Below are 13,905 nucleotides of genomic sequence, written 5' to 3' on the forward strand. Positions count from 1 at the left end.
ATTTTTTTGTTTTGAAAGACGCATGTGTTAAGTATAGTTCTAAATAAATTAGGCCCCCAAAGGAAGTGCAGTAGAAAAAGGGTAAAGGTTTTCTTTCCTATTTTTAGGTAAAGAATTAATTTTGCTTGGTATATATGATGAGATGTGTAATCTTGTTAAAGCAAGATAAGATAATTTTCATTCTTTCTGAATACCTTGTTTCCATCAGGGTTGTGGATTACAGTAGTTTGGGGCTCCTGAGTGAGAACAAAATAGAGAAAGAAACAGTGCGCAAAGGTAAGTACATTCTTACTAGTGGGAGGGAAAGAGCAGTGTGCCAGCTGACAAAACTAGTGACAAGAGCTAAAGCAATGTTAACTACTTTCAGAGGTTGCAGCCCACAAGTTTTCTGATGAGAGAACTCCCTGGTGAGCCCATGAGATAGGACACTTCCCTATCCAGCAGTAGCATGCAAAAGACCTTATTCCCAATCAACAAACAGACAAGGCTTTGAAGACTGGAGACCTAAAGAGGCACTCACTGTTTCACAAAGTCCTATGCCAGATAGAGCTTTCTTTCCATCTATTAAAGTGGTCTTTCAATGTCTGTCCCAAGGAAAAATGGCCAAGGACAGTGGAGATGGAACTTTTGAGGATCTCAGATTCATAGAGAAGATATTTACAGCTGCATGATTTTAAGAACTGATTTTGGTATCATCATTATAATTAATACACAGCTGAATACCCTTGGAAAATCTAGACTCATTGGATCACACTTAAAAAAAGGCTATCATAAAGAATGCATTTGAGCAGACCATAAGAAATTCTAAGGAACATTTAAAAGATATAAGCACTATACTTTGAAACATATACTGTTAAACCCTGCATTAATTTATATCTAAAAGAAAATGTCTGCTTTATGTACTATGTATACAAAATATTTGGCTGTAAAGTCATGTTTTTTTCCATAAGGAAAATATTATTTTGAATCATTTAGAATAATAGTACAGAGAACAGTGAAAAGTTAGAAGCATTTATACAAATCACATATCAAAATATGGAATAATTTGGGGAAAATATTCTGGAACCCATTAAATGCCAGTATTCAAATTTTGGATTTGAACATAACACTGTCTCAAAGTGTTAAACTGGTTTGGTTTTAATAGAGCATATTTGATTGAAATGAACAAAACTAGTTTCCATTGATATTTCAAAGCACTATGCTACGCAATGTCATTCTTTGCATTAGAGTGAAACAGTGATAAATTAATTTAAAATGCAACAAAGAAAAAGCTTTAAATTATCCATACCTCTTTATCTCAGAAAGTGAGGTCTTACAAAGCTCTGTTGACTTTTAATAAGAGAGAAACAAGAACTCTGAATAAGGTCTACTTTTATTGTTGTCTAGCAATAATCCTGTTAGCTCTTCTTGATGTCAATATTTGCATCATGAAGAGAAGAAAGCATTGTTTGCATAATCTAGAGCTATCATCAGGAGAAGAGCCAAGGGCAACCAAAGCACATTCTACTGTATTTCTAAGGCAGCATGCAAACAATTTCAACTACAGAGATCACGGCTATCAGGACAATGGTTCAACAATGAAATGAGAAAATCTCATGTTAGAAACACACTGCTTAAGAACTACCTCAATAAAAAAGAAAAGAAAAGAAATGAAATGAACTGTTTTCATATCTTAGAAAGCAAACACAATAAAATCCAACAAAACAAAATATTTTTATATATTTATCAATATAATGAAAGCAAATGAGAAAAACAACATAAAACAGTAAAGAACTTAAGAAGGGTTACAAAGAGTCCAGGTATACCAGCGCCGGGGTAGGAATATTTTCTTTGGGGCTGGTTACCACGTTGGCTTTGTTGTTTATCTGTAGGTATGCAGAAAATAGAAACAGAGATGCCTTAAACCCCTTGGTAGCCAATGTCTCTATATGCAGCATGTCTACATGGAGATATAGACATGAAAATAAAGAGATGAACATGAAAGACACTGTGAAGACCGACAGGAATTGTGATTGCTTCTAGTCTCCAGCGGTCACACGTAGACTAAGACTGAATCTGTGATGGGAATGATAAAACAGACTTCGCTGCTTTGGCTGTGCTACCTTAGCAAACAGACAAAGAGCTGCTTCAGTGGAGCTCAAATCAAGTTTAGAGTATGAAATGAATATAACCATTTTCATACTCTTCAAGTTGAATTCTGTTTTCCAGCTTCCAATTGCTCACTGTTATGAATTGTTATGAACACATTCTTTTTTTGTTTTGTTTTGTTTTTCCATTTTATTCTTGAGCCTGAAGTCACACAGAGACCGTCGTTCTCTGGGGAGCCATCATCACTTTGTTCAGTAGATATTCAATTAAAAACTTAATCTTCTGAGGAAATGCAGGCTTTATAATATTCAACAACAAAAACAATAAGTCTAGGTTTCCTTAAAAAATATGTCTTCAATTTTAAATGGATGAATAAAACTCTTTACCATAAACTGAATAAAAAGGAAGCTATTTTTCACAACTATTTGAGAGAAAAATAATACATTTTCTGTCAAACTTTTTTGGTTATTGAGGACTATATTTGGTAATAACATTCCCTTGTTTTAACGTAATTGGGTGTGATGGTAAAGAAGAGATCATTACCACTGTGCAAAACACATTATGAAGTTAGTAAGTACTGCAATGGACCCACAGAGAAGACTGCAGACAAGTGGCAATTTGAAACTATAATAGAGTTTGGGAACTAAAGAATCAAAGACCTAAAAAGTAATAATCAACATTCTTTTACACTCATGCATGACAATTTAGATTATGGTTATAAAACAGAAATGTAGATTAACATTCATTTACTAGCACTATATTACCTAGCTATTTTGTTAATACATTATTGCCTAAAGGAATAAATCTCTATCATTTTAGTATAAATGTACTTAAGGACCTAAAGAGTAACTTAAAGATAATACTGCATAAAATAAAGGAATACCCAATGAGTATTTACAAGTGATTATACCAGTTTAATTGTTCGGGCTTTCTGGGAAATCTTTTCTTTCATATTTTGCACTTACAGATCCTATTGAAACTAGAACTGAGAAGACAGAATGTGACAACTTAATTTAGACACACAATATTTTGCTTTTTTGTTAATTCACCTTCGTGTTGTTAGGAGGCACCAATATAATTTAACTAAGTCGTAACACTGTGCTCTGTGACATGCAAGAAAAGAAAAATTTTTGGTGCCCTTTACTGGAAAACCCTTTAAATGTGAAACTGTCAGTCAATATTTTTCAAATAGTTTTGTTTAAAACTTTGTTTAAAGTGATTGAATACAACATAACGTTTGTGCAACAGCCAAAAAGACATAAGAGATAATGGATAATATTTACTGACATATTTCAATATTTATGTCAGTATAGGATACATGAGTAAAGGAGAGAGAAAGAGTGCTTGGCAAAACACAGCTGACTTCTTATCAAATGATTGGGATTTCTTATGATTAAAGCATCACGTGTTTAATAGGATATATCATGTTCATATCAGTGATTGCAAAGAGTCAAAGAGAAATTATCTGAGGTACTTTTATTTCTGTTTTGGGATGAGACTTGATTTTTTTTTCCAGGATTATGGTTGCCAAGAACTGCTTTATTTTAGTGAAAAATCATTGCACATGCACACCTAGGCACACAAACTTATCTGCCTGTGTGCATGTGTACACACACCCACAACTCTACACACATTCACACGTAGCTCATCCCATCCAGATGAATACCATTATGTCTGGATGAACCATCCTCTACTGTCAGGTATGGGAAATAGAGTTAAATGAATATGTTCCTCAACCACAATTTTCAGTCAAGTTTAAATGTGCAGTTTAACAATTTTTTTGTTAAGATTAGCTTAATGAATTTTTTTTTTTACTATGGGAAATCTTTTAAGGTATATTGCAATATTAATTAATTTAAAAATAATAGGGGAATTTCTAAGTACAAGTCTAGGAGAACTTCCTTTCAAAGAGTCAAATATCAAGTGTGGGTTCAACCTAAGCTGTCTTTTCAACACACATTTTGTCTGTGAATGTAGTTTGTTTTATATTATGGAAGCAGAATATCTTTATTTTAATATCATTGAATCATATCTGATATTTAAGCAATACACTGGATTATTCTTATGAGGCATGGGCAAGACATTCATATTTTTCAAGTGTTGATTAAATTAAATTTTGAGGTTAATATTTCTTCTAAAGGTGCTTAACTAGGATGGGATATTGTAAGATCACTTTCACACTATTTATAAACTCTAGAGTGGATACGTTATGGTAGGTCTGAACTAAGAATGATTCCTCTTTTAGCAATCATGATCATCACTTAAAAATAATCATATGGTGTTTTTTCATTTATCAGTAAATAAACAGATTAATTATGTCATCATCTCTTTGGTTGCAAAGAGAAAATTAAACTTAGTCCTTGTAAAGGATTAAACCTGTTAATAGCACATGGATGAAGGCATAAACTTTTCACATATTTAAAAATTGAAATTCAAAGAAAAACAACATAATGTAGAAGTGGGGTAGTGTGTTTTGATACTTGATTAATTTACACTGACCTGTATGGCCCTACACTTTCTCTACTTACACTAATTTAGGTAAATATGACTGTTTTATTCCTAAGTGTGAATTTTCACAGGAGGAGAAATCTGGCAGATAGAGATCCTCACCATCATCTGAACACTCGAACTGGACTTCCTTTTCTGAATTGACCAGTCAAAGAGAAAGGAAAAGAAAAACATATGACCGGTTGAATTTAAATTATCAAAGCATGGAGTACAGAATAATTTTCTCTTTAAAGAGGAGCTATAAATTAGAAGAAAAGCTCTGGAAATGTTTCTTTCTATAGAGGGATATGGTGAAAAAATGGTGAAAAAAATCTCAACAGAAACAGTGAGCTCTGCAACACTGAATGGTACAGAAAAACAAAGGAGAGTAAAACATCTAGAATATTTTAAATATCACATTTTCACCAGTGTCACATTGGGAAAAAGGCAGACATCAACTGTCATTCTTGTAATCTAAACTGAACAAACTTAGCAGAAAGAAAATAAAATTACAGGTTGAAATAAGCAGTTAGTAAAAGGCAACTGCCATTCCTAATGGGAATCACAAGCGCATGGTCATCTTAGCTCTGGAAAGTCCCAAATCGCACAAACGGGTGGTGAAGAAATGACTGGGCATGGACATAAGTGACAAATGATTTTCTGTGTTGCAATTTCCATAAGAACTGACCACTACTTGATTTTGGGTCAAGTTCAAATGCTAGAATATTAATTAATTCTCAAGAATGTTGAAGTGGTGATGAATATAGGCATCTGCCATTGAAAGAGAAAGAAAAGGATTAAAGAATATTTAGGTGATACTCTGGAAAGACAACAATATAAAAATAAGGTTAAATTCAATCAAAGATAAATTCTCAAGAAACCAAATAGAAGCAGCAGCAAATACGTTATATCATTACCAAGCAGAATTTCATTTTTATTTAGAAACCCAACAAAATCAAAATATCCTGCTGTCGTCTTTCTTGGAAGATTATTCTATATTTTTTTCAAAATATTTCCATTAAATATGCCTCAATACCTTATGATAGAAGCACAGGAACAATTAAGGCCTATATAAAAACTTCCCAAGCAGAAAAATTTAGTAGTTTGAAGCTCAATTTCCTAGACCCAGTAACTTGATTTGTTTTTTTTTAAGGTCATACATTTCAGCAGCCTTCAAGAACACAGCAAAATTCTTTAGAAAAGCATTTGGTTTTCATAGATTTTCATAGCACTATGGTAGTTTGGGATTGCAGTAAAGCAGAAAGGACTTAGATATTCAGTTTCTATAGCAACTCTAAATACAAGTGTCATTTTTCATGAGTAATATGTAATCAAATTGAAAAAGTACAATTTTTCTTGGTATAGATGTTAATCATCTTTGTGTATTGAATTATTTTATATTTCAATCTGCATCCTTTATCATCAACCATAAAAAAATGCAAGCTGCGAAGACTTAGGACGAATTTAACAATTAAAAGTTATCCAGCTACTGAAAGTCAGAAATCTTTCAGGAGCACCTGTTTTACTTACCTTTACTCCATCTGGTTTCTTCAACAAACTCTTGGCTGCTGCAAAATGAGGGTAAAATCTGTTTAGTGAGTTATTCATGGAAACCAATAGCCAGACAACAAAACTGTCAGGTTTTTGTTCCCTTCTACCACCTTTCCTAACTTAGGGCTATCGTATGCCAAGTTATCAGGGTCTCACTGATGAGCACGAGCTTACAGGACATTGAAATACAGTATCACTTTTCTTGGTTTTGCTACATCAAATTTGGGACTAAATTCTTATTTAGTTCATTGCAAACTGAATGCTATGCCAGTTGTGTCACTGGACATTATTTCATTGTTGGTTTCGAAAAGGATACTGGAACTTTAACTGGACTATGTTTTTGTAATCCAGAAAGTTGATTTCAGTCTTCAGACATCAGTTGACAGATTGTATTACATGTTCATTCACACCACAAGTATAGTGACCATGTCATTTCTGCCATTTAACCCCCCCTTTCTAGAAGATTAAAATTCCTCTGTAACAATTTGCTCTGGCTAAATAATATCTTTTTATATTTCTGAAATGAGACAATTTCATTTTAACAAAAAAAACGTAATAACTGCATTTAAAGTGAAATGATATATTATTGACCTGAACTAAATTTTTAAAATGCTTGGCTTATGACCTTTAGAAAAAAAGATATTTTATATTCTTTAATACTTCAAAGTCAGAAGAGAAAGGCTTCATTCACAAAAGCCTTTTATATTGAAAATTTTAAAATAACAAAATTTGGGATGAGATCTAAAACAAAATGAAATCTTCAGATAAGTTAACTAAATCAGAAAAATCCTAAAGCATATGGTCTTATATTAAGCTGCATTTTTCTTGGAGGGGCAGCCTTTATAATTCTTTCTGTTGCTGAACTTCTTGAGTATATTAAAAGGTGGAGTTATCCTTCCAAAAAATATACTTATGAATGAGTACATAGTGAACAAATAATATAACTGTCAATGACAATTAGTATATCAAGAGTAGAACATTTTGTCAGGGATTGATTTAGGTGATGAATGTACAACTATGTAATGGTACTGTGAACAATCGAAAGTGCGATTTGTTTTGTATGACTGCGTGGTATGTGAATATATCTCAATAAAATGATTGAAAAATTAAAAAAAAAAAGAGTAGAACATTTCTGAAAATGCAGGACAAAGTATACACTTATGCTCCCATTTAGTATTAATTATATATATATATATATATAAATTATTTAAATACATCAGAAGAGAATTTAGCATTTGAAATGGAAATACCCAGCTCAAATAGAACTACATAAACATGTAATTTTCTGACACCCATTTGATTTGGGGCATTCACTTGATAGCTCTTTGGTATAATTTGAAATTTATTTAAAATACACAAAAATGTTAATTTTATTTAGTCTTTAGCAACAAAGCTATTAATTTATCATTAAGATTGTAAGAAACAGTTGCCTTAGATACAATACCATTTGCCAGGAGCTAAAAAGCATTATTAAATACATCCTGAGGCAGTTAATAGGTTAGAAAGCAAACTCAGAATAATTGGAATTGCAATAGCAAACAAAGAGAAGACAATGATTCAGGATAAGCAGGGATTTGGCCTGGGAGATGCAGAAATGTCCCTTTTGGTTACTATTCACCTTACCTCACAAGAAATACATTCCACATAAAGGGAGAAAAGAAAAAATAAAAACAACTTTATAACCATATACTTATGGACAAATTACTTTAAAGAGCATGTTTTGCAATGAAACAAAATGAATAAAATATTCAAAACTAAAATGCAGTATCAAGTACAAGATGTTGTAATGAGTCTAATGTTATTCAGTTGATTTTGAAGTGATGGATTTAAAAAGAAAGTTTGCTTTTATGGTAAGACATTCAGACATGATATAAAATTCACATATTAGTCATGAGTTTTTAGTTTACAAGATGATGAAAAGCAAAATATGAAGTAAACAAAAAGCTTCTCCACAAGGGTGCATATATTATTAAAGGCCCAAATGATGCCTAAGAGAGTATTTAACACTTTAACAAAAGACAATCTTAATTCTGGAGATTTTTTTTTCCTTTTTGTTAGTTTGTCATTAACAGTATACACAACATGAATCATTTTACCTTTTAGTGATTCACTAATTACTGGGCCAGAGTGAAATATAAATTTACCTGAATAGAGAATTTAACTGATAATATTTGATGAGATGGTCTAACTCACCCATATAAATGTCAACCATATTAATCAACTGTATATAAAACAGGTAACTAGACAAAGGCAGCAACAAGGTTTTATTACACCAAACAAATTGGACAAAATACATACAATTGACCAACAAAGTCCCTCAATTTGTAGCATTATTCATTGTATCATTATGTTGTCATTGTTGTTGTGGTTTAACAGCTCAGTGGAGGCCTTAGGGAGACCTCTTATCACATTATCTATAACTAAATAAAAAGGGAAGAAAAGGTCAACTATTTAATAAAAATTTAAACAATAATTAGAAATTGGTTGAGAGGTTTCAACATTGGATAATGATGTGCTAGATCATCCAACACCCAGGCATGTACGCAGGAAGTGAAATAAAGAGTTGATGAAATAGCTGGATAATTTGATGCTGCAGATCACTGTTACGTAAACCGTGAGCACACTAAAGAGATAGTATTTTTGTCATAATCATTTGATAATCATAATTGTTTGACAAGTCTAAATGGCTAAATAGTGCTTTTACTGAGGATAGCTTTCTCGCTACTTGAGTCACTTCCCATGCATAAGACTGATCAGCATTTCCCCAAAGTTTGTTATTAGAAACCTGGTTCTTTGAGATATTCTACCAAAAAAAGGGGACTCCAAAAACTCAAAAAAAATCTAGAAAAACCATATACTTCTCATTTTAGTGAGTTGCTCCTAAAAAAAGAAATGGTTTAGTTTCATTTTGCCCACTATTTAACAAAGTTATTATTACCATGGAATCATTTTGAGGAACATTGATTATCCTATGATATTGATGATGTAGGTTTTCTGTAAATTCTTGCTACCTTTGAAATTTGTAATGATTTTTATAGAACAGCAAAATATTACTGTACTATCCAAAGAAGTTAGGCCTAAAAGAACTGGGTTCCTTAATAAAGTTCTTCATTTAACAATCTTGTTTATTGGGATTTCCTATGTGAATGGGACAAAAATAACTTACTCATAGCTATTACTTTATGGAATATCAGTTAATTAATGCCAGGTTTGAAATGCTGAGCTTCAAAATGAAGGGTTATGTATTTCTGCAACTTCTGTGCACCCCAGCAGAGATGACGAATTGGTTCCAAGTCTTGTGCCAGCACTGACTATTTGCAGGGCTGCCTGAGGTGCTCCGTGAGGACTGGGGTCCCAGGAGGCTCCGCAGGAGAGAGTACCCAGGCAGGTCACTAATGGCAGCCACGGGAGTGGAAGGAATCCATGTTACACATTTGCCATCCATGAATCACAGTGTTTTTCCTAATTATTAGATTTTTAAAAAAATTCCAAAGAGACAAAAAAGACTGCTAAAGAGAAGAGCAGAGGATAAGGAGCAGAGTTCTTAACGCATGTACCTGAAAAATTCCTTGTGGCCAGCATAGTTGTCAAGATGGCACCCTGTCAAAGAAATAAGAGTACAAAATTGATGTCACCCCTGCAAATCTTTAACCTAAGAAACATACAGAGTCTTCAATAACAAAGCTTTTCCTAGCCTCACTTTCTCAGGGGAGTTTTGTTTGTTTATTTTTGTGTGTTGGTTTCCTGAGAGTAGCCTGCCAGTGTCTCTCCGAATGCCGGGTGCTCCCTAAGGCGGGTGGCCGGATTCAGCTGATCAAATTGCACAGCTGTTTTCCACTGAAGGGAGGGACCAGAGCACATATCGCCACAGCAATCCTAACTTTTTCATCATTATTTTAATTCCAGTGTATATTTCATTTTCCCAAGATCCAGAAGAGGAACGCAAAGAGTATCGAGGTCTACAATTTAAAAGAATTTGTTGAAAGCCATTTTCCTCACACAGTCTCTCACTTCTCACTCTGTCAAACCTACCTCCCCACAAAACGCAAAATTACTTACTTTTAGTTTTCTTCTAGCATTAAATTTCTTCAAGCAGTCTACAGTTTCCTGTCTGTGCATCATGGAAGCAACAGTAGAACGTTGCTGGAAATAGAGGGAAAAAAGCAACTTAATTGAGCATATTTATCGCATACTAAGCATACTAGTAACTTCAACTTCCTCAAATCTGTATTAATGGTATCTGCATCCATATGGTCAACTTATAGTATCCAATTATAAATGTACACAATGAAAAAGACTAACTTTGTCAAGACTATTCAAGACTAGGATGCAATATTTAGTTTATGAAAAGTATAGAAAAGGATATCAATAAATTCCCAAATTATCTTTATTTCAATGTCTTTAACCGATTTCTATCAAACTGCCTTAACTTAACATCTTATTCATTGTTGTAACATTTGTCACTCATACCTAAAAATTTACTGAAGTCTCTAGTTTACCCCTAAATTTCACACTATTTTCTTAGTAATTTTAAAGTATCTTCAGACTACCAAGGTCATTCCTTTATGTAGTAAAACTCTACTCCCTGTTTCTAACATTTATTTCAAAAACTGCTTAATGAACTTTGTCTAATCTTTTCTTCTGGGATATATTTGACCTTGGTGTTTTTTTTCTTAACCTCTGTTCATGAGTAATGTCAATAATCGGTGTGGGGAATGTTCATTCTTTTTATTATTGTAGGCAATATTTATTTAGCAGCCTATATAAACTGGACTTAACTACCTGAAATAGCGTTTTTACCATTATAAAATGTGTTTGGTTAAATATTTTGCATCAAAAATTAGTACATTCTAACAGAAAAGAAGAAATGTGTAATTTCACTATGAAATAACCAGAATAAGCAAATTCAGAGTCAGAAACTAGATCACAGGTTACAAGAGGCCAGGGTAGGGGTACGGAAGGGGAGTTAATGCTTAATGGATACAGAGTTTGTTTGAGGTGATGGAAAAGTTTTGGCAGTGGATGATGGAGATGGTAGCTCATCACTGTGAATGTAATTAATACCACTAAATTGTACAATGGAAAGTGGTTAAAATGGGAATTTTCTTGTTGTATATACATTACCACAATAAAAATTTTAAAAATTTATTCATTCTGGCTTTCATGTTTTTCTGCAAAATTATTTTAAATCCATGAAAACAGTATCTAAAGGACAGTTTATTTTTTATTTTACTTCCCAAAGTTTTGGGGGAACTTTCACTTACACAGATCCATGGATGTTTCAGTGCCTCCGAGGCTGTGATACGTTTGGCAGGGTTAATAGTAAGCATTTTATTGATGAGGTCTTTGGCTTCAGGAGTCACGGTGTCCCACTCTGGTGATGGAAACTTCAAAAATATAAATTTGTGAAAAGTTAAAAAATAGATACACTCACTTGAACATGGAAGAGCCAAAAAATTATTAATCATTCCCTTAAGCAGTGAATTTATTCATAAATTTACTTTTTGTATAAATTAAATTGCATCTAAATATAGATAAATCTATAGCAATATATCCTCCTTTCTGTATGTAGATACCTATACATATTAATTAAGATGTATTTCTATCAGCAGATACATTTTAATAATGAGAAAAACAACTTAAGAATCTTCTCTCTCTCTCAAAGTATCTTTTCTTTGACCTAAAAATGAAATTCTATGCAATCTTTTTCATAATTATCTGCAAAAGTCAATAAAAATTGAAAGGTTATCACATATACCAATGTTATCATGCTATTATGCCAAGGTTCAAAATGAAGAATTATATACTTTCACAACTCATGGGCAATAACAGCAGAGATAATCAATCAGCACAAATTCCTGTGACAAACTGATCTATGAATTGTGGCTGCATGGTGTGCTATAGTGAGAAGGAATCTAGGCTACATGAGCCTCGGCAGGATTTAACATTCTTGAAGTTAACTCTTCAAGAATGTTAATTAGCTACTTAATTACAAATTTCACCAAAGGGAAGTTCATGAAAATAACCAACTTTCATAACTTGTTAGTAATATTTGATATTAATAACTATATAAAGGTTATTACATTTCTTTAGGTTAATTTTTTATTGACAATTCTTTAACTTCACTTTCACAGAATTAGCATATTAAGCAGAAATACTATTCTCAATTGGTTAAGAAAAATTTGCATCACATTAGTTGCTGCAGGACATAAATTGGACCACTTTTGACCTACTGGTAAAACGAAACATGAGGAAAATGATATTGACTCTTTAATATGAGTAATTTTTTCCAGGCTAACAATTCTCAGTTTTATTCCAGAAGCTCTTTTTGGGCAGTTGTAAAAACTTGTTGATGATTATGAACTACAGAATAAACACTCAGGGCTGTTGCTTAATGTTGTGCAGGTTGAGCAATAGTAAATAAGGACCTCCTTAAATTTTTTCTAATTTTCACAAAGCAACTCCTCCATGTTGACCAAGCAGTACATTTGCAGGAATATGTCTGCCCAGAGGGGACCCTAATTCTAATTTGTAAAGATGGTGAATGTGCTCACCATGGCCAAGTAAATAATAATTTGGCACAATTATGCCTATTTTCAAATACACTAATTGTAAATCAAATGTATTGGAATAGTGATTTTTCAAATATTCTTCAGATGTAAAACCCTTTCTTCAAATGAAAACTTGCACAAAAGCCCATAGGTAAACAAGAAAAAAAATGAAAACTGATGTAGTGGAGGGATGTTCCCATCCTCTAAGATAGGATTGACAAAGCGCAGCCCATCGGTCAATAGCAGCTTGCCTCCTGATTTTATAGCACTCATAAGCTAAGGATTTTTTTGCTTTTATTTTTTTCATTTCTAAATGGTTGATTAACAAAGAAGCAAACAAACAAAAAAAGAAGCATATGTGACAGAGAGCTTATGTGGCCTTCAAAGCCTAAAAGAGTTACCATCTAGCTCTTTAAAGAAAAACTTTGCTGACCCCTATCTCTAGCAGCAGGCCCTGAAGGAGTTAGAGTACTGTTTTAAAATCATCGGATTAGAGTATCAAATTTGTTTCTATCTGATACATGGATCACCATTCCACACAGCAATGTATTGTTGGCATATAATTAAAAATTACATAACAGGTCTTTGGGAATATAATTCAACTAAAGAGGTAGTCATCAATTCCAAAGCATAAGTCTTTTAATTTTTTAAATGTTTTAAAATGCACTATTAGTTGAAAAATTTGACAAGACAAGTCTTTCCTCAAGGATTTCAAAATGTTTTCCTTTCAATCTTAGGAGATCATGAGCTAAAAGACAATAGAAATTCAATATATGATGCATTTCTTATTCTTTATCTTCCTTTCCTTAATGGAGAGGAAAACAGTAAGAGAAATTATTACAACTTAAGGGTAAAATAGCAACAAAAAATATCTCTTTGTCAACAAACAAGAAGCAAACCCTCATCTAAAATTATATGAACATTTATTACATACATCATAAGCTCCAGCCTTGATCTGCTGATAGAGTCTGTGCTGGTCTTCATCCCAGAAGGGTGGATAACCCACCAGTAGAATATAGAGAATGACACCTGGAGAAAATTGGAATAGTAACATAATTTAGGTCATACAGACAATAAAAATTAAGTGTGGCTGATCCACAATGATACTAGGCTGCATCCATCAAAAAAGAGGAAAGTAGATTGTTGGAAAATTTCAGAGATATATATTATGATCCACTCCGAAGCACTTTGCAGAGGGCGAATGTCCCTCCTCCAATGCTGAAGAATT

The 13,905-nt window shown here is 32.9% G+C and overlaps 1 protein-coding gene across 9 annotated transcripts in view; it reads right to left on the reverse strand.

Moving 5' to 3' along the window:
- The window catches only part of CAMK2D (calcium/calmodulin dependent protein kinase II delta), a 320,046-nt gene that overhangs the window by 39,059 nt on the left and 267,082 nt on the right, over positions 1 to 13,905 (reverse strand). For 5 of the 9 annotated variants that reach the window (XM_037830524.1, XM_037830530.1, XM_037830528.1 and 2 more), the window contains exons 9-13: positions 13,612 to 13,706; positions 11,391 to 11,513; positions 10,186 to 10,269; positions 9,684 to 9,726; positions 6,106 to 6,143 (exon numbers count right to left, since the gene is read on the reverse strand). In XM_037830524.1, the coding sequence (XP_037686452.1) occupies positions 6,106 to 6,143; positions 9,684 to 9,726; positions 10,186 to 10,269; positions 11,391 to 11,513; positions 13,612 to 13,706 (383 nt within the window). Of the gene's footprint in view, positions 1 to 194; positions 237 to 1,805; positions 1,866 to 6,105; positions 6,144 to 9,683; positions 9,727 to 10,185; positions 10,270 to 11,390; positions 11,514 to 13,611; positions 13,707 to 13,905 lie in introns of all 9 variants that reach the window. The other 4 variants (XM_037830526.1, XM_037830525.1, XM_037830531.1 and 1 more) reach the window with 2 other exon arrangements.

Source organism: Choloepus didactylus, chromosome 3 (assembly GCF_015220235.1).
Source record: "Choloepus didactylus isolate mChoDid1 chromosome 3, mChoDid1.pri, whole genome shotgun sequence".
Classification (NCBI taxonomy): Eukaryota; Metazoa; Chordata; class Mammalia; order Pilosa; family Megalonychidae; genus Choloepus; species Choloepus didactylus.